Source organism: Eriocheir sinensis, chromosome 35 (genome assembly GCF_024679095.1).
Source record: "Eriocheir sinensis breed Jianghai 21 chromosome 35, ASM2467909v1, whole genome shotgun sequence".
Classification (NCBI taxonomy): Eukaryota; Metazoa; Arthropoda; class Malacostraca; order Decapoda; family Varunidae; genus Eriocheir; species Eriocheir sinensis.
Window position 1 is genome coordinate 16572712 of NC_066543.1, and position 25618 is coordinate 16598329.

The 25618-nt window shown below is 39.2% G+C and overlaps 1 protein-coding gene across 4 annotated transcripts in view; it reads right to left on the reverse strand.

Moving 5' to 3' along the window:
• LOC127007512 (5-oxoprolinase-like) overlaps window positions 1-25618 on the reverse strand; it is a 35446-nt gene that overhangs the window by 7250 nt on the left and 2578 nt on the right. The window contains exons 2-21 of one of the 4 annotated variants that reach the window (XM_050878630.1): window positions 23762-23793; window positions 23213-23404; window positions 21078-21319; window positions 16689-16851; window positions 16025-16110; window positions 14241-14442; window positions 13918-14014; window positions 11945-12108; window positions 11380-11490; window positions 8175-8376; window positions 6072-6297; window positions 5709-5847; window positions 5433-5565; window positions 3926-4070; window positions 3685-3832; window positions 3037-3149; window positions 1044-1200; window positions 778-894; window positions 375-619; window positions 50-161 (exon numbers count right to left, since the gene is read on the reverse strand). In XM_050878630.1, coding sequence (XP_050734587.1) covers window positions 50-161; window positions 375-619; window positions 778-894; window positions 1044-1200; window positions 3037-3149; window positions 3685-3832; window positions 3926-4070; window positions 5433-5565; window positions 5709-5847; window positions 6072-6297; window positions 8175-8376; window positions 11380-11490; window positions 11945-12108; window positions 13918-14014; window positions 14241-14442; window positions 16025-16110; window positions 16689-16851; window positions 21078-21319; window positions 23213-23341 — 2931 coding nt within the window. In that variant the 5' untranslated portion in view covers window positions 23342-23404; window positions 23762-23793. Of the gene's footprint in view, window positions 1-49; window positions 162-374; window positions 620-777; window positions 895-1043; window positions 1201-3036; window positions 3150-3684; window positions 3833-3925; window positions 4071-5432; window positions 5566-5708; window positions 5848-6071; window positions 6298-8174; window positions 8377-11379; window positions 11491-11944; window positions 12109-13917; window positions 14015-14240; window positions 14443-16024; window positions 16111-16688; window positions 16852-18293; window positions 18376-21077; window positions 21320-23212; window positions 23405-23761; window positions 23794-25618 lie in introns of those variants that run through there. The other 3 variants (XM_050878629.1, XM_050878631.1, XM_050878632.1) reach the window with 3 other exon arrangements.

Genomic DNA, 25618 nt, shown 5'->3' on the forward strand with positions numbered 1-25618 from the left:
TCTTATTTTTCAGTTAATAAAATTCTGCTTGCTGGAAAACTCTTATCACCTGATTGAGTGGTATATCATGGGCAACCATTGCTCGCAGACAGTAAATGATGCCTGACACGGTGATGGCTCTTGGTGCATTGCAGTTACCCCAAACTTCAGGTCCTGTGCCTCTGAAATATTTAAATAATTAGGGAAGGGAAAAGCAGACAAGTATAGCACAGATGGGCCTCACAGCAGTTTTTTGGGTCATTTTTAAACTTCTAGATCACACAAGACTGATAAGAGCCTATTGTTTAGCAAGACAAAATTAAAATATTTGCATCATCTAAATGTTAAATTAATCTTTGTTTTTAACAAGAATTTTTTTTTCTTCTCAAACTTACCCAAAATCAAACAGAGCAGTTCCATCTTCAGGATTTATGTCAACAGTCAGCTCTATGGGTGAACCATCATCCATATAGTCAATAGCATGCAAGGAGTAGGCTCCAGTTTTTTCATATACACGTGCTCCCACATCTTTCAATAAGTCACGCACAGCATACTCGGCACTCTTCTGAATGTGGCTCATGTAGGCTTGAACTACTTCTAAACTGTAGAAGTCAATTAGCTCATTCACAAGTTGGATACCCTGAAATGCAAAATGTTATATCCACTCATTATTAATTGACAAAAGACTTAATGTAGTATTCTTCATCTGACAAAACTATCCTGGTTCCACTATTGCTACATAATTTCAAATAGGATGCTTTCAACATTTACATCTCTTCAAGGTGACACAATATTAACCTTGTGATTTGCTGCAACCTGAGCACGTAGGTCAGACAGATTATCCTTCAGATTCCGAGTTCCAGAGGATCCTGGGATCTTGCCTGGAGCCATAAGTGCTTCAACTAGCTTTTCCTCCTGTAAAATAGGCACGAAAAGAACACAAACCATGAGTCTGATCCATGTTTTAGGGCTGTAATAATATCTGTAAACAAAGCTACTCGGAGTATCCAGCCAGACACAATGAAACAACATTCTTAAGGAGTGTATAAAATGCCACCAAATACCTGGAAAATTCCTTGCTCAACCAATTTGAAGGACATGAACACTGCTCCTTCTTCCTGGATGGAGGTGGAGTGAGGAGGCATGGACCCGGGTGTGATGCCGCCGATATCTGCATGGTGACCTCGGCTGGCTACATAGAAAACTGGGCTTTTCTCATTTCTGTAAAAAAGTATCAATTACCTATGTACAGCAATGGAAAGAAATGTACACACACACACACACACACACACACATCATTTATTATTGAGCTTTTACTCGAGTGACGGACATAACACAGGAGAGGGATGGATGGGTAGACTGCGTGTATTTGGACTTAAAGAAGGCTTTCAACAAAGTTCCACACACAAGCAGTGTTGGGCGTAGAGGCACTACTAGTAGCGCCGCTATGTAGCGAAGCTATTTTTTAGTAGCTGTAGCGGTAGTGCCACTTTTTTTAGAAAGAGCGGCAAAAACAGTAGCGGCGCTACATTTTTAGGTAGTTCTAGTCACTACTTGCTACTCACTACTCGCGGTGGACCAACTACGTACGTGATGAAAACACAAATGAAACATGTACAGTTCAGTGGGCTGAGCCGCGGCGCCGGGCCATCACTCTTGTCAGTCACCTAACGCTCACTCAGTAGTGAATCTGCGACTGGAGGTGTGGCTGGCTGGCATTGACATTAGTTGATCTTATCATTCTATTATATATTGTGAAGAATGTGGCTATAGGTGTAAGTATGAGTGGGTGACTGTGGTTACGAGAGTGAGGTGAGGGCAAGCAGCAGCGACTGGCGCAGAGTGTGGGTGTGTGTGCCGTCACTGTGTTGAGACTCCCCTCTCACCACTAAAGGAAGATACTTCTCCGCTCTCAAAGGACGAAGAGCGCTAGTAAACCTCATAAAACACCTAAATACGGAAATTATATTTTGAATTTTAAACTGGCTTTAAGTTACATTATGTTCTCTTAATTTTCCGAGTTTGGATTAAATCGGATAATAAACAAGCATTAATAAAAAAACACCCACACGTGTTTGTTTGTGTTTTCTAATAATTAACACAATTTCACACAAACACTGATTCCATCAAATTTGTCTTGCTGAAAACTTTCTGTTGATGTATGGTGATATTGATATGCGTGTTTTTCATTATGCTTGACTTTGAAGGCTCAAAACTCAAAACAAGGTAATTGGCTTGTTCGCCCCTTGAGCACTAGACGCCTCAAATGCACACATCATACACATGGGAATAATGAATTGCATGTGTTATTAACCCTCTCGCGCACGATGATGCATTTAGCATCATCAAGGATAAAAGGTCCTGCCGCACTATGACGCAAAATGCGTCTTAAACTTTAAAAAATTGATTAAAAATTAAGTTTTCGGAGAAAATGCGTCAAATTTGGGAGCTTCATTTGTTGGGATAAGTTTCTTAATGGTAACATATGGCAACCTTTCTAAGGAGCGTAGATGAGGAGCTTTGAGCGCTTTTTGGATTTTAGCCTACTCTGACAGGAGGAAAAAAATACAGTTTTCTCGGTGTAACTCGGGAACTAATGGGCATATGAGGATTTTGAGGATACCATAAGAATCCTCACAAAATTCCGCTTCGAAACATATGTTCAGCTAAAAGAGTTGGCCCACAAAATTTCGAGCTAGCGAATGGGGAAGAATTGGTACTTAGAATTTGTTGTCTACAATACTCTATACAGAGACTTGAAACAAGTCTGTATTGTTTATATATTATATTTTCCTCTATTTATAGTTGCGCATGTTCTAATTCAAGTTTTTATGAAGCCATTGATACCAAATTTATTGGGGTATGATATATCTGTGAGGGTAAAATACGACCAGGAATGTAGAGCATCGTGGCGGCAAAAAAAGGCCGGTCGGGCCTAAGAAATGCGTGGTGAGTGGAATAGAAACTTATTGGAAACTTACAGTGCACGAGAGGGTTAATCATGGCTCATAATATTCAATAACTGGAACATCTCAAAAGTGCATTTATACATCATACCTATAAAATACTGGAGTAATAACAGTCAGGTCAGGCAAATGTGAGCCACCTGCAGATGGATGGTTAGACAGCAAAACATCTCCATCTTTAATTTCATCTCCTAGAACGTTCAACTGGAAAGACCATAATCAATATCAACAACATTGTTATTACTGCAGTCAACACAGGAAGGGTTGCATGAGGCTACAACAAACAAGATATTGAATTACTGCAAGAACTGGGAGGAGTTGAAATTCTTCCGGTATAGTTATCCCCTTACGGGAAGTTACTGGAGGGAACAGCATCAGAGCTATAGATAGATAAATAAGATACAGACCTACCAGAGGAATTGGTTATTGCTATACTTATAATACTAAAGTGTTATAATTTCATGCTTTTACAAACACTGCTGCCCATAACACATGATCCTATATTAGTTTAGAAGCTTTCTGGGTTCTTGGAATGATATTTTTTTTATTTCTTCTAAACAGTCTTACCCTTTTCCAGTCTTTATTCCAAAACAGAATTTTATTTGCCCTTACACATGCATAGGTGGCAGTAAGTGATTTGCTGTGGCAAGTTCCTTGTTATAAGTCTCTAGAAGTAATAAAGAATGAGGAATAGGCACAAGGATTAATTTCTAAAATATGTATACAAGAAATAACAAACCTGGTATTGGACAGTCTCTTGCATTGCTCCAAGGTGAACAGGAATATGAGGAGCGTTGGACACCAGCCCTCCATCAGGACCAAAGAGAGCACATGAGAAGTCTAATCTCTCTTTGATGTTTGTTGAAATTGATGTTCTCTGTAGGATTCTGTGAAGATCAGGATATGTAGATGTTTAATACCCAACCTCAAATAAAAAAAACTACTTATTCATTACATCATACTGATCATGAAAGACATACCTTCCCATCTGTTCAGCCAAACTCATAAAACGATGAGAGAATATGGAAAGCTGGATTGCATCCATTTCCGTGCCAATCTTCTTTCTTTTAGTCTCCCCAATCTTGATTAAGACATCCCCTTTGCTGGTGATACTCGCTGTGCAATCTGTAATTATAAAAAATCTAGTAAATAAGCAACATTTTGCTATCACACCTTGGATACCTCCATAACTTTGTTTTCTGGAGATTCCAAGTCTTGTATTTTCACATTTTCTGAAAACACACTCCATCAGATGGTACACAGTGCCTGTGCCTCAGCTATCCCTACTAAAGGAGTGTAGAGTGGTGCTGCTGAAAACAACAAAATATTCATAGGATGAAAATACAGTAATGAATATGAGGTGTTTGAAAGTGAAAAAAATCATGTGTTGAGACAAAAAGAATTGGAAAACCAGGACTATTTCTACTTGAGAGGAAATAATTGTGCGTCTTTGAATCTTTAGCCTACATCAAAAGATGTGGACATGCTGAACAATGTTTTGGAATTACACAGAGCAGTGAGGATAAGAAATTAAAGAAGAGTGAAAATCACTAAAATGCAATAGTTGAGGTTAATGTGCTACCTCTGGCAAATGACCAAGAGAAAAGATTGAAAGTTTCATGAAACAAAGCTTCATTTCTAAATGATAACTATCAAACACATAACAGAGGGCTAAATCCCTATATGTGCATTCAAAACAGATGTACAATAACAACAGTGATCATGCTGTATGCACAGTCAATTCAGAACATACAAATACAGTTATTTATTCAGATCTTGTGCAGATCTTTTGTTATGTTGTACAGTGCTGAAACATGAGGAATGACAGGAAGAGTAGAGGATATCCTAAGAAGATGTGATTGAAGGGTGCTGAGGTATATGGCTGAGTGAGGCGGCAGGACAAGGTATCCAGTGAGGAAGTAGCTAAGAGATGTGGTTTGCAGGATACAGGGGACAGTGAGACAGAAAAGTTGCAATGGTTCAGGCATAGAAGAGAGATAGACAGAGGGTGGAGTGCTGAGGATGGTGGAAGAAATGGAAGTACCTGGAAGATCAGTTGGAAGACCAAGGAAAACATGGGGAGAAACAGTGCAACAAGACTTGGAATTATTAGAATAGAGGAAAGATTAGCACTGGATCAAGCAAAATGAAGGAGGATCATCGCAAATAAGACCCCAAGAATGGGAAAAGACGGACTATAAATGAAGATCTTGTGCTTGGATATGATGTCATTTCCATTGGCCTATCATACTCCCTGTGACAGATGGTTTTGGCTTCTTAAGGAACATTCTCTATCCTCCTGCACGACTGAAACTGAATAATGATAATGATCGTTTCACTTACTTGATACAGATAATTAGAATCACTTTGTTTATCCAGCACATATAGTGTCAAGTACACACAAGTCTAATTTACATACACCAATATGAAGATTAATTATACATATTCAAATGGTCCAGTTACTGATACAGACATGACTGAACATACCTGGTTCAATCAAAATTGTGGATAACTTGTCCATGATGATGGCTGGGCCAGCAATACAATGGCCAGCAGATAATGAGGACAACATGAAGACCTTGGTGTCCAGCCAACCCTCCTCGAAGTATACACTTGTTACCTGTTAACAACATAAGCCATCTTGTACTTGGTGAGCCTTAACACCTTGCTGTGTTAGTAGATTGCTAAAGACTGAATTCTACTGCACAAAAAAGTTCATTATCACACAAATGAAAATATAAACTGTTTAGGAACAGTGCTTACAATTTCTGATGTAGGATTTCCTTCACATTGAGCAATGGTTTCTTCTTCTTCAATAACAGACTTTCCTATTCCACGGACTCTTATGTCATCAACAATGATCTCTCGGTTTTCAATAATAAAACCAAACTCCCTCTTGTATCTGAAATAAAAAAAAATAGAAATATTTCAATGACTTTCTTTTTGAACATCTAAAGGGTGGTCATTAAAAACTCTAAATAATACTGAGGTAATAAATTGTGAAGCCCTGAATGTCCGCAATACATTACAAAATATGGATATTTTTAGTGGCACAGTCTTGTATAACTTTTAATGTCACTTTATAATTACAAGAAAACCTTTTGGCATCTCTCTTTAGCTGCTAACCTTTCTATAAAGGCTTCTTGGAAGTCACCAAATGAACACACTTTACTCTTCTCAGTACTTGTTTTCTTGACAGCTGAACACATCAATGCACAGTCTGTTCCTTCATACCGAAGATTCAGGTAAGCTTCACAAACGATGTTTCTAGAGCAAAAGCCTTGGTTCTTGAGTGACTTTATGCATTCAGCTTCTAAAACTTCAAGACGAGAGTCAAAGTACCCAAAGTTCTCTAAAACAGAAAAATATTTACAATAAAAATCATTGAGAAGATACAAGATTTTTGTTTCATATATTTTCTTATTCTCAAACTAAGGTGAAAATAAAATAACCCAAATGAAGTAGACTTACCGTATTTCGCGGTGTATAACGCGCACCGGCGTATAACACGCACCCCAAACTTTAAGACAACAATTTTGGGAAAAAAAAAAAAAAAAAAAAAAAAAAAAAAAAAACTTAAAATGCTCAGAAATACGTACGGTTAACCCTTTCATTGCTAAACGCTCGCAGTGAGCGTTAGGCGTATATGCTGGTGGTGCAAAACACTCACTGCGAGCTCCACCCGCACTCAAATCTCCCGTGTATGAAAGTGTTCCAACACAAATTCTCACAACACAGGATTGCCAATTGAGCGGGTTATTCACTAAATTTGGTGGAAAATCATATCAGCCCAGCGTGGCATATCTACAGACGAGTAACTGGTGGATGTTCTTGCCCAATATAGCGGCATTTTTGCATAGCTTCACCTATCGCCTGACTGATTCTTTGACCAAATAGTTGTAAATATTGCCGTTGGCAATACTCCCTTGCCAGAATCTGAAGGAGAGATGTCCGCAGTTCCCTCCATATGGCTGATCATCCCGCACGCACCGATGTAAGTGTTAACATTCAACACTCCCTGAACGTGCATGTACCTTCGCAAGAGAGGAATACATAACCGACTCCTATAGATCTGGACCTTCTCTTTCCAATGGTGTTTTTGGTTTTTAGCTGTGATGAATAGTTTTTGAGTTACAGAGGTTAAAAGAGACCCCCCATTGGGCTGCCTGACTGCGCCTGAGGGGATAGTCGCGTCCCGTCCCGCGCGCAAGGAAAGGGTTAAAGAACACTGACGATGTACAGTTTCCTGAAATTTATATATTTTTGGTGTAACCTGTAGCTACTGCTTGAATTGACAAGTGTCCTTGAGTAAAGCAATGAAAATGGCAGTCGGGGTGGTGTTGTGAGAAATACATCCCGTACATACTGATGATGCACAGCTTTTGATATCATAATTAGCGTATTATTCTCACCATCTCTCGTAGGTTATAACAGACAACTAGGCAAGACACAATTCACGCGGTTCTGGTGACACGCGGCATGCAGCTGTTTGTTGTATGGGTGTGGTTGTGCGGTTTTCAAACAATGTAAATTGCGGCCGGGTTGGTGTTGCGCGAAATAACTCCTCGTACAAGACTCATGATGTACAGTTTCTGATATCATATTTACCCCATTATTCTCACTAATATTAATAATTAATAATGAACACATGGATATTTTTTTTCCAATATGATTTTTTATGTAGCTTAATGCTCGAATTGGCAATGGTGCTCCTTAGTCATACAAAACAATGCAAGTGGCGGCCGGGTCGTGTCGGCGCCTGACGGAAAAGCGGGATAACAACAAGGCATGGGCGATCCTCCACAGATTTCATTTTTGTATAGCAGTTATTTGATCGTCCTGTATTCCATGGTAACATATTATAAGACATCTATGGACTACGAAGGATTATAAACAATAATAAAGGTAAGTCTGCAGTTGTTATTGGATGAGACGAAAAAAAAAAAGACCCTTAAAACACCCCAAAGAAAAAAAAAAAATCAATAAAAATTTGTATCTTCGGCATATAACGCGCAAGGGTAAACTTTCAGGCATTTTTATGTGAAAAAGGTGCGCGTTATACGCTGCGAAATACGGTACCTGCTGCTTCAAAGGATAAGCAAATTTAGTCCCTGATACAAAGTTACAAACAATACTTCACTACTTTACTGACAATTATTAGTAAATAAATATACATCAAATCAGAGCTCTACCCTTCATGTATAATTATGCTTTTAATCATATACTTACCTGGCTCATAGACTTTGGCACAGGGCTCTTGTGCCTCATGAACAACATCTGCAAGGGCCATTCCATATGCTGAGAGGATGCCAGCATACTTATGAATGATGACAGTTTGCATGCCAAGTGCTCGAGCAACAGCACATGCATGCTGACCCCCAGCTCCCCCAAACACAGCCAGGGCATGCTGAGAGGTGTCATGACCCTTGGCCTGTAAATAATATTAGTCTCACAGTGTGTTCTAATTATCAAAACAACCACGACATACATACAAAAAATGTTTTTTGCAAAGGTTAGGTAATGGATTATAAATGACAAAAATTAAGAAAGGAGAAAATAGATCCTTTAGTGAAAAGACAACATTTTTGCATCATAGGATGTATATGGCATCAATGAAAGTTTGAGGTGATACAGCAACTGAATTGGACCTTGGTCATGTATTGTCATTTTGTCCACTTCAATCCACCAACCAGGAACTATTTAGCATAAGATTTGTTTTTAAGTCTTTCTCCATTTTCTATCCACCTAGTCAGTTTGCATACAAGAGAAACCTGAACACCACTGATGAACATCTGATAATTGGTCAAACAAGTGCAGCTAGACTTTTCTGTGGCACTTGATCGTGTCATCCATGATGGTCTCTAGTTTAAACTTTGTAACATCGGGGTAGGCAATGCTGCTCACTCTAAAAGGAGATGATCGAAAAGCGTATAAACTACTAAAAACTATACTAGATGTAAGATAGGCCCTACGACTGGACAGGAATTCTGCTTGAGTGCTCAAGGAATACAAAGAACAACTGCCAGACAAAATGCCTACTCTAATTGTGTGTTCAGTGGGAAAAGGAAAAATGCCACAGGAATGGATAAGGGATAATGTGGTACAAATTCACATTAGGGACATATTGCAAAAGATGTATGAATGGAGTCAGGTGAGGAAAATGAAATGAAAATACAAAGAAATATTGGAAATGGATAAAAGTACTATAGTCTGACTCGGCTAAACGTGCGGTTGGGGGGGGTTAGTGTAGGGGGATCCCCTTGTACAGCTTTGCCGCATGTCTCCTAGCCCACGATGTAGAAATGTTCTAATATAAGTAAAACCATGGCAAATATGATCAGCAAATATTCATACACATTTAATCTTAGAATTATAACGTATGAAAGAACAGTTAACTTATTATGGATAAGATATTTATAAGCCTATAAAGAAACGTGGCATACATATTTTAGTGTTGCTAAAAAAAATGCTATACTTATTATTGAGTTTCCCTTTCGTTTATGGGATGTGTAATCCATTCTATGAGCATGCATCTGCATGTGTCAAAATTACTGGAGAAACAAGTGAACATTTTGAGATAAAAGTGGGCTTAAGACAAGGGTGCGTCATGTCACCATGGTTATTCAATATTTATATGGATGGTGTCATTAGAGAAATGAAGGGCAAAGTTGGAGAAGTTGGAGTAAGACTGTTCGATGAGGGAAGGAAGTGGGTACTGAATTTGATACTGTTTGCTGATGACACGGTGCTCATTGCAAAAAATGAAAGTGACCTACAAAATTTGGTCAGTGTTTTTGAGTGTCTGTAATAGGAGAAAGCTGAAAGTAAATGTCAACAAAAGTAAAGTGATTGTTTGTGAGTTAAGTAGAAGTGAGGTTGCAGATTTTGCATGCCCATATAGAGTGGGAATTGAATGTGAAAAAGAATGCAAAATAATTTTGAATGGTGAAGAAATGGAGGAGGTCAATGAGTTTAAGTACCTTGGATCAATTATGTGTAAGCATGGTGGTATGGAGGGAGAGATAAGAGAAAGGGCATTGCAAGGAAGAAGGGTGGTAGGGTCTTTGGGACGAATCATGAATGGCAGAAGTGTGAGCATGGAAGTAAAGAGGGATTTGAGAAATACAATAATAGTACCAACCCTCACATACGCAAGTGAAACGTGGGCCTGGAATGAAAGTCAGAGGTCTAGAGTGCAGGCAGTGGAAATGAGTTATTTGAGGAGTGCTTGTGGCGTGAGTAGAATGGATGGAATGAGTAATGAAAGTGTGTATGAGCATTTTGGAATGTGTCACAGGGGTGAAGGGAAGAAGTGTGGAGTGGTGGAACAAGTGAAGCGACAGACTTTAAAGTGGTTTGGCAACATGGAGCGAATGGAGGAGAGTAAGATGACCAGAAGGGTGTATGTGAGTGAGACAGAGAGAGGGAATGCTAGAGGACGACCTCCAGTGAAATGGAGGGATAGGGTGCAAGAGTATGTTGGGGAGAGGGGGAAAAGATCTTTGAGAAACTTTGAGCAGGCAAGGAGGGAGTGTCTGGATAGAGAAAGTTGGAAGGTCTTCTGCCGTGGCCATCCCCTGGTGAGAACTCCTAGGAGCAGGCGTCGATGAAATGATGATGATGATGATGATGATGATGATGATGTAAGTAGTTTCACAATTATATTTAGATTATATCGTGAAGGAATGTACGTTAAAATAAGCTGACATAAGTAAGAATAAAAATACATTCAAATCCTCATGGCGGTAACGCCACGAGAGAGAGAGAGAGGCAACCAACGTGGGGTTAAAAACGTGGAAACACTTTACTCCCGCTTGTTCCTCATAGGGCACCAACACAGCCGCACTTTAAGGTGAGTCTTACTATAAGAAGTGGTCATTGAGTGATTCAATGGGAAATTAAGATATCATAAGAACAAAAGAGGAAAAGGACCAGGTCCAGGATAATGTCACTCAAAAAGAATAAAAACGATTGTAGGTGTGACGTATAAACATAAAAGTAGCATTTCACTGCATAGACAAAGCGATGAAAAAATGAGAAGACGTTGATCTGTCCATGGTTGGAATATGCAGTAGAATTATGGTCCCTACATAAAACCAAAGATTAAAATAAGATTGAGAGAATACAAAAAGTAGAAATCCAGATGGTCCCCTGTCTGACGTATTAATCATACAAAGAAATCATACAAAAAAAACTAAAGTTGTTATCCTTGGAAGGAGAAAGACAGGTGGGACTCCATGAGAATAGCTTATTTCCTGCATATAAGTACGTAAATATATAAACACACATGCGAACACATGCAATTAGAAAGATTGCCTGCCTATGTTTTTGGCAAAGCAACTACCACAGATCTGCAGTAATAGATTACAATTCACAGGAAAGTGGTAAGGCTCCACACAATGAAAACAACGTGCATCACAAGAATGTTACATACCTGTGTGAGGGCTCTAATGGGCCGACACATTGCTTCATTAGCCACTCGGATGAACCCCATGGCCACCTCCTCAACCTTGATTTTCTTGTTATCTAAGTTGAAGGCATTGACCTGCAATGGAAAACACAGGACATATATATGAGACCCATGAATAGCAAACTGCATGCATTTTTACACCTCACAAAAGGCAGAGAATAAAATCAAGAAGGTTGCATCTTTACACAAAGTTAATGTCTATAGCTTATCATAAATTCCAATTCCAACAGCAGCAGGATTGAGTCAAAAAAGGCCTCAATAAAAAATAAAGCAAGCAAGTTGGTCTAAGATAAGTTATTCAACTACATAGGCCACGTACCACTGCAAAACACCCTGCTGATCAAACCTCCAATTATATGATTACAAGCCATTGACATTGAGTGATGTCTCACAACTATCTGGATCTGCTAGGAACATATTTCAGCATTCTACATTGAGAACAATATATCCCCCCTACCCTTTGCAGTATTACCGCTTTGATTTTCAATGAATGTGTTTGACAACACAACCCCATAAAGGTTTCCATTACCTCTTTAGCAACTTGCTTGAAGGCTTCCATTGTTCTCTTTTTATCAAGAGGCTCATTTTCTTTGGGACCAAATATCTTGGGGAAATACTGAGGCAACAGTCTTCCTAATGCTAAGTTAGCATCAGTAACAGCCAGTGGACCTCCCTTTTTGTAACAAACAGGGCCTGAAAAAGATTGTGTATAGTAGCACTGGTTATCTGATTTGTCATATTATGAAAGGGATTACAATGCTTTTTGTTCTTATTTCTAATAACAAAGGCAGGGAATCACTACTGGTGAAAAATACAAAGAAATGCCTTGAAAGTTTAAAATGCTCAATGGGCTTGCTAAGTACAGTACGCGACGAAAACACTGGCCGTGTCAGCCATAAACTAATAAACTAATGCAGGAGTACACATTATATAATACAAGTAAAAGATGCCTGATTAGTGTATTTTTATCTCCATACATGGCATCCATCTATGTCTTGTGCATTCCCTTGTGAGTGATAAAACATCATCTTTCATATTTAAGAGTGTTGAGAGGGTTTTTTCTACACTTCATGAACAGTAACGTTAGCAGTGCTGCCTCTTTACATTGTAAGCAAACGCAAATTGACCCCAAGACAAAAATGCTTAAAATATGAAAGGTATCTTTCATCATATTAAATTTATTGGGTACATGGCAACTCAGTATGAGTAACTGACACAAGACATCTGTCACTGTCCAATCTCAAGGTCACTCAGTACCCCTAGGCCATTGTTTAGTGGAGTTTTTTTGCTCGTGTGTTCTGTGAGGCGCTTGGAATGCCTCATTATTTCGCCTTTTTTGTAGATGATTGTGAAGTACAGACCAGTGTCCAGTGACGATATTGGTGCTATTGCTTCACTTTAGAAAGCAGAGGACTCAGTGAATGATATTGCACAAAACACAGGCGTTAGTGTAAGAACTGTCAGACGCTGGGTTTCCCGCCTCTCAAACACAGACAGGGAGGCTTTAGCTCACAAGGCAATACTGCCTGGCAGGCCTCGTAAAACCCATCCAAGGACACTCAACATCATCAAGCATGATGTTGAGAATTGTCCCAGCATCTCTGCAAGACAGTTGAAGGAAAGTAACAGTCAGTTGCTTGGTGAAGTATCAGTGAGAAAGGTGCAGAGGTGAGTTCACGACGACCTTGGGTTCAAACATTACGTGGCGCGCCCTAAGCCTCTCCTCACCAAGGCTCATAAAGAAAAAAGACTGCAGTTCTGCCACAAGTACCTCGTCTGTGATGCTGAGAAGTGAGAGAGAGTGTACCGAAGACCAGGTAGTGACCCATACGAGCCAAAGTTCACCAACAACTCTGCAAAATTCCCAGATTCTTTAATGGTGTGGGGATGTGTCTCATACTATGGTGCTGAAAATCTTGTAGTGTTGCCCAAGAATGTTTGCATGAACCAATATAATTATCTGGAGCTGCTTTGTGACAACCTATCTGAGTGCTTCGAGGCTTGCCAGGCTCACACATTCATACAGGACAATGCACCCTGTCATAGAGCAAAATCAGTTACAACTTGGCTTAAGGACTGCCATATAGACTTCACTGAGGACTGACAAGCGAATTCTCCTAACCTAAACGTCTACAGGAGTGCGTAAGAAGGAAGGGGATGCCGACAAAGTATTGATATTAAGGTAAGTTGTCCTTGTTTATTTTATAAGCGATGTTTTCATCACCATGTTAAGTTACAGGCATACACGGCCAATGTTTTTATCGTGTACTGTACTTTGAAAATGTAATCATTTAAGCAATGGGGGCATAAGCTGGGGGATATGTTGCCTCACCCACCCTATATCTGTATTTATGTGTGAGTTGAAGTGCACTAAGTTTACATTTTTATTGGTCAATATGAAGCTGATAATCATGTTACAGGCTCTCTGGTTTTGCTCTTCACTTTCACTTTACTTCCTACACCAGTGAATAGTGACTCTAGACACTATTATGACCCACAAACCTGGGTGAGCACCCGCTGACTCCGGGCCAACCACAAACATCCCAGAGCGGAAAAATAACTGTGATCCACCACCAGCAGCAACAGTGTTCACGTCAAGCTGGAAAAAAATACTGGTTAGAAACTTTATTCTCATTTTAATAGTGTGTTTAAGCGAAATATGAGGATGGTCATTTTAATTTTTGGAGAATTATCTCTTTTCTGTCTTTTGCATGAATATGCATCAAGCTCTCTGCCCAATTAATAAAATAGGCACAGAGTTAAAATGTAAATTTAATGAAAAATATGTAGCCATTATTTTATTATGCTGCTTGAAAAGGACTTACCTGTGGAGCCTGAATTGTAACTCCAGCTGTTGTGCTCTCAAATACATGTTCATATTGACCAGCATAACGAGATACATCTGTTGATGTGCCACCCATATCAAATCCAATGACTGGCTGACTACCAAGCTGCTTATAGCTGGTCATAGCATATCCAACCACACCACCAGCTGGGCCAGACAGAATGGCTCGAGAGCCATTGAATCTGAGGATCAAACAGGAAAGTGAAAAGGAAAAGATGCTTTAACAATATAAAAAATACAGCTTCCCCAGTAAATGCTTTGAACAGTGGAATAGCCTAGACATATAGGTTATAAGATTCTAAAAGTTGAATAATTTAACCCCTTTCCTGCAGATTTCCTACCAGAAGACATCACCAAGCTACAGGAATGGAACAAAAAGTGGCTGCTACAATTCAATGAAGAAAAGTGTAAAGTCCTGCACCTTGGGAGGGGATGTCCAGCACACAAATACCACATGAGAAACACTCCACTATCCACCACCGAGGCAGAGAAAGACCTGGGACTATATGTTATCAGACTACCAGTGAAAGGCAAATCCGTGCCAATCACAGTGGGCGGGTTAAAGCTAAGTTTGATCAATTGGAAATAAGATGGGACCCCACAGGTGTGGCTCATTTCCATGTCACTGGACAAACACATCAACAGGATAAATAAGAGTCACAATGATAAGGCCAGGTTGTAGTATGCAGCAGTGGTCTGGTCTCCTATAAAAAAAAAAAATAAAAAAAAAAAATAAAAAAAAAAAAAAAAAAAGCTGGAAAGAGTGCAGAGTGGCAGCTAAGATGATACCAGAACTTCAAGATCAGACTTATGAGGAGAGACTCAATAGCATGGGGCTCACAACCCTGGAGAGAAGAAGAGGAAGAGGGGATCTGATAGCAGTGTACAGGGTGGCGAACGGAGTGTAGCATTTGGACAGAGAGGACTTGTGTGTGTGTGGAACGAGAGAGGAACAAGAGGACATGGAAAGAAGCTGAGGGTGACCACGTATAGGAGAGATGTGAAAAAGTTTAGCTTCCCAAATAGAAGCATTGAGGTATGGAATAGACTGGAGGAGGTGGTCTGTGCAAGAAACATTCAGGATTTTAAGGAAAAGTTGGATAAGAGTGGATATGGAGACGGGACATTGCAAGCATAGCTCTTTTCCCATATGTCACAACTAAGTAAATAGTATTTACCTAGTGACGATAATAGCAACCTGTGTACCACCAAGAACAAATTCATGGAACAGAGAAGAATACGAGACGATGATTGAAGACACCATTCATAGTTTGAATAGGTTAATCAAAGCAAACAAAAGAGTCTTGTTAGTTGGAGATTTCAACTGCAAGGAGGTAAACTGGGAAACATTTGAAAGTGGAGGTAGTGAGACAGCATGGGGGGAAAGATTTCTAAGACTGACTATGGAAAACTTGATGATGCAGTGGGTGACGGAGAACACAAGATACAGGAGTGATGACGAACCAGCGAGACTGGACTTGGTGCTGACGAAGGGAGTGCAATTGTTAAATGAATTAAGATATGTGTGTCCCCTGGAAGGAAACATGATTAGTGTCCTCTGCTAAATTTATAATTTGCATTCAATCAAAGTTAAACTGTATCTAGTTTGTCTAACAAGCTTGTTTACAGGTCATTTTCATGATACATGGGATACAATAAAAGTAACACACCTTTTCCATCTTACTGCTCTAGTTTGTTTACTATGCCTTCAGCAATCAACACAGAATCAAGGTACAAAGTAATGGGTGCACAGTCTTTACAAACCTGTTCATTTGTGTAAGTCCACCATCACTCTGCATGAAGAGCACATTCACATCTTTCAAATTGTTCTTGAAGCCCCCAGAAAATCCCTGCAAAATATAAGCATATTACATCTTTAAAGCTGTCTGTTACGATCTTCAGTGTTTTTATAACAAAAAAATATGATCCAAAACCTGCAGTGGAGGTATCTTTTAATTCTTTATCATTACTATCACTCATCATCACTATAAGCTCCCTGTTTCCCACATGCACTGGGTGGAGAGGTGAATCCCGGGAAAAAAGGCAGTAAGTAAAACCACCACCAAGCAAAATGGTCTAAACTACACAATAATGCACCTTTTTGTCTAAACTCAAACATTACATATGCTCAGGACATTGATAATGACACCATAATCTACATCCCACAGCATATCCACAGTAAAAAATAGTCAGTGTCTCCAAATACTTGCAGTAACTTTATGTTATCCTACTCAAACATACTTGCTGAACACGGCAATCATATAAAAAGCAATAAAAATACAAGGAAACTTCACTGAAACACTACTTTCTGGCAATCAAGAATGCAATACAATAAGCAGTAATTTTTGTGAAGATTCAATTGAGTAGATAATGCAAGACTAAGAATTATAATTTTTACAAGACATACAATAGTGAAAAGAAAAACAACCTTGAGATATGCCTTGATGTGAGGGGTGAGATAAGCATCTGAGCTTGCAGTGAAGCCTCGGGGCACAGCCTTCACCATAGGAATGACATGTGAGGAGAGAGAGACGTGACTGAATCCCATTTCAAGGGCAATGGCTCCAACTTTTTCCTCGTGAACCTTATACCTGAAAGGATATGAGTCCCTTACTATCCCACACCTCAAAACACTCTCTCCCATGAAAGTATTCTTTGTATGTAAATCTATCATCACAGTCACCATTTTTCCAAGTTTTATGTAATCTGATCAATAACTTTTGGGCAAAAAATGTTAATAATTTGCAGAGTGAATAGCATGACAGTGATGCTTAGTTAGAGCAGTTGTCTAAAGAATGAGGCAACATGGCCACTGCTATGTCTATGCAGTGGTTTGGTTGTCTAAGTGGAGTATGTACAGGGTTTATTGCAATGTGTGTATCAAAACACAGTATTTGGTGTTCTATATCACTAAAGTATAACTAGTATAACTAAGTAACTACCATTCCAAAAGTAAGATAATTTAGATAGTTTACTGTAACTAAATACCAAGGAAAGAGGAGCTCCTTAGGGTTGTATTTAACAATATGAACAGACTGAATGAAGAATAGAATAGGAGACAAGTGATAGAAGTATTCATGAAAGGAAAATAGATATGTTAAGTGTTGGTGAAACACGTACACCTGAAAGGAAGTGGTGTGTGGAAGTGACATTGAGATGTGGATAGGCTGAGGAGTGGTGAGAGCAGGGGTGATAGGAAAGGAGTAAAGGTAAGGGAGGGAGCAGTGAGGGGCAGAAGGAAGGGTATTAGGTGCATTGAAGAGTTATGAAAGGAAGTAGTGTGAGCACGAGGATAAAGAATGATATAAGAAATGGCATCATTCTCCCAACTTTGCTCTGAGATGGATTGGATATGTGATGAGAATAAATGGAGATGACTTTGCAAAGAGAGTATACAAGGGCAAGATTGAAGGAAAGTATCAAGGAAGACCACAACTGAAATGGATCAATAGAATGGATGAGTATTGGAGAGAGTTGGGAGGCAAGGACTGAGTATGCTGAGAGGGAGTGCCAGAACAGGGAAAGTTGGAGACACTTCTGGTACAGCGGCCATCCCTTTGAAAAATGTTCCTGTAGGGATAAAGGGTGTTGCAGATACAGATAAATAACATGGTAAAATGATAAAAAGCTATACTAAAAAGCAGTGTTACACATGCACGTGTTATCTAAATACATTTCCAGAGTGAATCCCATTTTTAGTGGAGTAGGGAAGAAAATGTTCCTGAAGAAGTTTAATAAGGATGGAAGTCTAAGAAAGAGTGCACTTAAACAACCATTCATTATGAAGTTGGCATTCTAACATAAATAACCCGAGGTGGGCAGCATAACCAACAGACTAGTTACAAGCAAGAGTGATCACCCTCGTGGAAGGGGCCAAACATCCATTCACACACCAGTCAAACTTTCACCATGTACAGATCTACTTTACATGGTACTTGGCAGGCACAGTCACATACTACAATTATTTTACATTGAGACTTTTCATCTCATTTTTTCTCTCCTACATTGCAAGAGGACATAACGCTGCATGTACCATAGTAGTAGATGAAGATGTGTCTGCCAGTTCTTGATGGTTAGGAATAGATAACTATTCTGTTCCTGATGAGATGCTCCCTCTGTGGGTGGCCACAAGACATTTTAACACTAATAATATTGCTCAGCTTACAAGAACATGTTCTGCATAAAACTAATTTGAGAAAGAAATTTTCAAATGATTTGTTCCTTTGGAAATGTTTGTCAGATATTTTTCATACAAAGATGTTATGGCTTTGTTAATTAATCTGCTAAATGAAAATCATCTACAGTGATGTTCAGGTGAAAGGGTGTGAGACTCCTTCATGTACTAGATATTCAATTATGCACCACAAAGTTTGACATGAGTTGAGCTTTCATATTTAATGAGAGTCATAGACTGAACTGCACTTTTCATGTCAAACACTTCTCTTGCCTCCAACCACCCAGCATTTTGGGATGGGCTAAGCCCCCAGTGTTTCAAGGTCCTAAATACGCCCCTGCCTGCCACACCGCTTTTTGTATTGGGGAATGGTGGAAGGCGGGAGGTCCCAGCTGGCCGCTAGGAGATGCATGATGGTCGACTTGCCGCGACCTGTGCGCCTCATGATTTCTTTGACTGGCACTTTCTCCTCCCTAAAACCCAAGATCCTGGCCTTCTCCAAATCAGACACCTGGGTAGGGCCCATAATGAATAGCTGATACAGTCTGAGAGTGACAAAAAGCGGGATATAGAAAATGTCTCTCTCGGACAAGGAAAGCTTGCGAAAAGCAAACTTCCCTATTGACTCCCATGATCCAACTGCTACTCAGACGCTCTCCTGGTTTGAAGCTGAGGCATGGGAGAATTGCCATATACCACCAGAAACTTGCTGATTGCTACATATCATAATATAGGGACACTTATAATGGCACATACAGAGCAGCGCGATTACAGCAGGCGGGTCCCAGTACTTGCGGCGCCCACTGTACGTGCTCACATTTCTAAGACTACCCATGTCACTAATAAAGAAGGCAATGGGGTCAGATGTCTTAAGGAAGGGGAAAACAAAGGAAAATACTGTACAACAAGGAATTGGAAAAATATCAGCCCTGGGTATGTCAACCACAAAGGTGGAGCCACCAGATAACACCATATTTACATTTCATGACTTACTACTGATTAACCAGGATGAGTGTAGGGAAATTGTCTGGCCTGCAATTACACAGGAAAGTAGAAAGTTTTGTTTAGTCGGCGCAACATCTGTGGTCATATGCCAGAGAGAGACAGAAGGGGAAGGAATTATAGAAGGGAACAGATCCCAGGAGATGGGACACAACCCCCAATTAATACCTGGTACCCATTCACTGCTGGGTGGACAGGGGTGCAGCTGTAGGGTATCGGAAAAGCCGCCCAAATTTTTCAACTCCACCCAGGAATCGAACCCGGGCTCTCTCGGTTATGAGCCAAGTGTGCTAACCACTGCACCACGAAGCCCCGAATTACACAGGAACATTTCTAGCAATTTGAGGTATATATGGTGACATTTATAGGGGAGTATATTTTCCCTCATACAGTAAATTGCATTTCTCTTGTTGTAAAAAATCCAGAATGGTGTTGATTAGCTACTGAACCTTGGGTTTACTTATCTTGTGTTATATACTTTGAAGGATACTTAGACATTAGACACCCTATGTATGGTTATGATTGCTGGCAAGGCATGCTTAAATGCTTATCAACTTCATTAATTAAATTATTCATACAGAAGGCGGTGGCCAAGTGGTCAGCGTGCGGGTGTGATGAGCCTGTGGACCTAGGTTCGAGGCCCACCAAGACACGCTGATTTTTCAAACCATTGCCAAGTGGCGGAAGATTACCCACATGCTGCCCAGATCTTCAATCAACCCCACCCTCAGCGACCTTGTTCAAGTGGAGCACCGGTGGGCAGCATGGGCCAAGCAAAGAGTCATATATCATGATAAACACTATAAATAAAATTTGCCTGCACCACTAACAGGCTGAGGCCAAGCAAGAGGCCCTTCAAGAGAGCCTATCGGTGCTACAGGAAGCACCTTAAAAAAATATATATATATATATATATGTATATATATATATATATATATATATATATATATATATATATATATATATATATATATATAATAATAATAATAAATAAACAGAATAAAAAGTATTTTCTTCTCACAATAAACTATTTAATGCAGTTTCTTCAGTCAAAAGTTAAACACCAAAACAAACAAAGCCTTTTTATTGAAAGGAATTGTAGAGAACTAAGAGTACCAGGAAATGGTTAAAAAATCTGTTAACCCTCTAGTGCCCAGACAGAGAAATTTATCGGCTGTATTTCTATGGCATTACAATCCTAAGGTTCCACAGCAGCTCTTATGCTTCTGATTTGGACATTTTTGTCCTTGTTATCATATATCACTTGCATGCTTCCCACTGACTAACTAAGCTTCCACACCATGGGCAACAGACAATACAGAGGGGGAATGCTGCCACAAAGTCTATGTAACCAACTCACTATCAGTCATCATGGAGAATGCTGAAGGAAAGCTTCCTTGTCTACATAACAGTCAGGGATATTTCATGGTTTTGTACAGCAGTAGCAGCAACAGCAGCAAAACCACAAACAACAATAACAGAGCGAGGGAATGCTCCTCCTCCATCTATCATCCGTGCAATGTTTTTTTATATAAAATTAGAATATCTATGGATGGAAGTGATGGAATAATTCAAGTGATTTAAAAGGGGTTTCAAATTAAATACTAATTTATTTGAAGAACATGAATGATGAATACTTACATGTATGAGTGTAAAAGCACAACAGCCAGTGATGTTATACCCTTATCCAAGATTTGCTGCAAATCTTGCCTAAGCTGAACTTCATCAACTTGTTTCATAACAAGAAGCTCTTCTCCTGTTGACCCTTGTTCAACTCTCCATTTTTCTAAAGCAATTTCCTCTGTTGATGTATCTAAGCGAGGCACAATTCGTTCTCTCACTTCCACTACTTCTTCATAGAGTACTTCAGGGCACACTATTTTCTGTTAAGGATAAACAGCTATAATAACATTTATGTCCTGCCACTACAATGGAGTAACGTGCCTGGCTAAATAAATAAAACTTACTGTATTTGACGGCTTATAAGACACACCTTTTTTCCAGAAAAAAGACCCAGAAAATCACCCTGCGTCATATAAGGTCAAGGTTCAACTTTTGTTTACTGGCTAGTGAAGTTTTAGTGGTACAGTGGCACTTAAATTAAAGCGGATGGTTGTTCACCAAGCCTCTCCACAAACGTGAATAAAGTGGCAATCACTGCTACGTCAACAATGTCAACTTTTTCTAAAATAACTACTGTATGTATAACAGTAGTACTTAATGCTACTTCATATAAATTAACAAGAGTCAGGAAGAAAATTAAGTGATGATGCTTAACCACACTTGTACGTAAACAAACTAGCGGATGGCTCCTTCCTGCTCAGCCAGCGTTGCCGAATTATCATAATGGACATCGTATTTACCATCCTTAAGCCTCAAAGTCTCATAACCTACACAAATAACGATGGAAAAGCATAAGTTAGTGTAAAGACTTATTCATTGATGTTTCTTTGTTTTTTACTGTAGTTATCGGTCGGAAACTACAAAAAAATGCAATGCGATGAGTACAATGGTTTGGCAATGCTGTGCTCAGCCTGTGGCATCAGTGTTTGCTGGGCCCTTGAAAGGTAAGAACGCCGCACTGCTCGTTTTCCACCCCACCACCAAATATTGGTGAATTCTCGTCTCTCCTCTTTGTGTTAATATTCATGTATATCCATATACATTCAGTATATTATTAATTAATTTGAGTGTTTGCTGGGCCCTTGGAAGGTCCGTTTGTGTCTGTTCCTGGCAGTACGCCCATACAAACTTTATACCCATTACCCCTCTGCCACTGTTGCAGTCTCCACCATGTCTGTTTACTCATCAAAGCAGTAGCCTCGAGTCTCTTAGAAGAGGACCAGCTCTGGCAGGTCCCAGTAAGTATAAAGCATTTTAAATGTAAAATACTGGGATTTAGTAAGGATCAGATTACATATGAAACTTTAAAAATTACCTGTTAGTGGTGAGGGAAATGAATGTCAGGCAAAAAATCTTCACCAGAAACTCGTAGTTTAAACCCGTTTATTTATTTATTTATTTTTTTCAAACGACAGCCCAAGTTGGGGGTACGTCTTATAAGCCCGTGCCTCTTATAAGCCAGCAAATATGGTAAGTCTTCTTTAAACATTGTTTTAATGAAAACACAATTTAGAACACTGCAGATATCTGAACTAAAATTGTCACTTAAGTAATAATGGGCATATAAAAAGATATTCTTGAAGGTATTTCTCACAACATATTTATGATTGACAGGACAATCCAATAATCCTTCTGCTGTGGGTTTCTGATCTAGAATTATTAAGGACAAATTTGAATAAATACCAACCCTTTGACAATATATGAAAAAATACATGCAATGTTTCTCAAAATATGATGTGATAACTTCTTCCTTGAACCCCCAGAAACATTGCCCATTTCCTGTCCCGGGAAGACTGGAAGAACCAGAGATGAAAAGTAATAAATAGTTGCATTTCAAAGAGAACATGATCTAGAGATATGAGTTACATTTGCATCCTTCATCCACCACATCATTATTTCAAATGCACTACAGACACTTGCTCAGCCACTTGTGCCATCAAGATGTACTGGAGCCTAGAATTCCACTGAACCTCATTCAGGAACTCCCACATCTAACAGGGGAAGATGGGCAAAAGTTATATCACCATGTTAAACCTTCAAACTCTTAAAGTGAAAAATACAGAAGACTGCTTAATTGCAACATGTGGTAAGGTTTCCACTTTCTGCTGCTGGAAAAAAAAAAAAAAAAAAAAAAAAAAAAAAAAAAAACTTACCAAATCAAAAATATTTGGTCGAGCTTGGTTGCCAATGTGTAGTACGTCCCTGAAACCTTCAGTTATTGCCAGTGCTATTCTCTCCCCTTTCCTTTCCAGGAGGGCATTGGTAGCCACTGTTGTGCCCATGCGAATCCAACCAATATTGCTTGTATCCACTGGCTTTGTTCTCGGAGAACTTTTTCCAGTTTCCTACAAATGAGATATTTCTGTTAGATACCTACCAATCACTTATGATAATTTCATTCTACAATTAAAGAAAATTGCTAATATGCTAAGAATCACAAAGATTATTATACTAAAAAATTAACAAAAATGTTAAGCCATGCATTATCAAATATTCAACTAGATATAACTACACCTTTACAAGTTTTGTACAAAATCTGATTCTACTTTGAATAATACTAAGTACTGACAAATACTCACATAATTAAGGTACTTATATGAAAGAGGATAAAAAATTAAGAAAAGCAGATAAGATAGAGAAAACTTTCCTTCAAGAGATACACTCACAAGTCATAATTGAAAAGTAGTAAATAGATAACAAACCTTTTATCTTTTCATTATCTCCTTAAGGAAAGCTGTAAACAACAATGACATATTACATTACAGAAGTCAAGAAGCATTGGCAAATCATATTTCATCAGGGGTTTCCACACGTGCTTTCAAATAGTATATCAGCATTGCAAATGACTGCCAGATGACATCCTCATGGGCTGGTATCATACTGACACTCACCTGCCTCATATGGATACACTCTTCACTTCACTTATTACCATGTTGTCAACCTCATCTAAACATGTTAACAAACAATGTCCAAACTTTGATGCAATCATGCATTCAACATGTTGCGCAAATGGTAAAGGGCATGTAAACGCGCCTTTACTGGGAAATATATTTTTTCCACTATATGTATTGCTATATTTGTTATGCATAACTTAATCATTGACTTGTTTCAAGTGTTTTATTGAGCAACCGCAATGCTTTTACTTCCTAATTGTGACTGTTTGTTTCCAGAATGAAAATAATCTTTAGTATACAGAAGCATTTCAGGAGAAATGTTTAAGTGCTTATGGGGCATGTTATCATTCCCAACTATGAGTCTGTGGGCCTAGGTTTAAATTTCGACCTTTGCAGTTGGTGTACTGCCCACTCAACAGTTTTTCCTCCCTTTTGGGTTGGTTGATAAATAGTCTCTGAAGAAACCTGGGGAAGGAATGTAGTGACCTGCCTGGCATGGAATGACTTCCACACTCACTTAGTGATGGGGGTACTTCTGGACAAGTAGTTAAGGAGTGGCTTTCCTATCTAGCTGGTTGCAGGTTCGATCCCCGGTGCTGGCAAAATCCTTCCCAGTTCTGGATTAATTTCTTGTGTGTTTCAAGACACGTAAAAATAGTGTGGAGGTGTGATAAAGTGGAATTCAAAGCATTAAAGTTAACCTTTGGTACCCGGATGTCATACTCCCTTTGTCAAGGGGTAATGGATTCTTACCCACAACAGATGGCATATAAGACTGAAATAAACAGAGGCTAACTACACCTATGGTGTATGCCTCAAACTTTACCTTTAGATTTATGCTTGATCACAAATAAATGCCATCACTGTAGTATTCATCTAAGTGCATGAAAAACTAACCAACAACACAAGAACTGCTGAGCATGCATCTACTTACCTTTTCTTCTACAGATTTTGTATGTTCAAAAAGGTAAATTCAAAGGGTTAGTGTTTAGTCCCTACAGCAGATATACCTCCCTTCATTAATCCATACGGCATATTCAATATATGCTGTCATCAAATCCTTATGGATTTTAACAATGCATAAAACAAACATAAATGTAGTAATAACATGGGTGGAAATGGTTGACTAATATTGTGAAATGTCATAAAACATTTCCAAAATGTCACTTCAATTTTATGAAATCTCAGGTACCTAACAGCCAAATGTTGAGTCACCAGTAAGCTGTGTGGTGAGCAGGAAGGCCAGCTTGATAGTGCCCACCAAACACCCCAACCTAACCATCAGAGAGTAACCTGCCATTGTTAAAGTAGTAATCTCTTGCCAGTTGAGAACTATCTATGAACTGAAGCCCATCATAAGTTAACAAAATAACCTATCATTGCTAAGGAGTTAAATATCTGACATTTCAGACTTTAGTATGGCTGCCACTTGACTAGCAGATGCTCCATTACCAAGTGAAAACTCTGCCAACTTTCTGAAGCAAGTCACTCCTAAGCATGTGTACCTTTGGCCCTGTACATGCCCTTCACATGGTCAATACAAAACAAATCAGATATGGGGACTGGAAAGCCATAATATGACCTGGGCAATCTTTACCTTGGCTTCATTCATATTAGCAATGACTTCCCTTCCTCTGTTCCCCCCCTAAACCTTCCCTCCCTTTT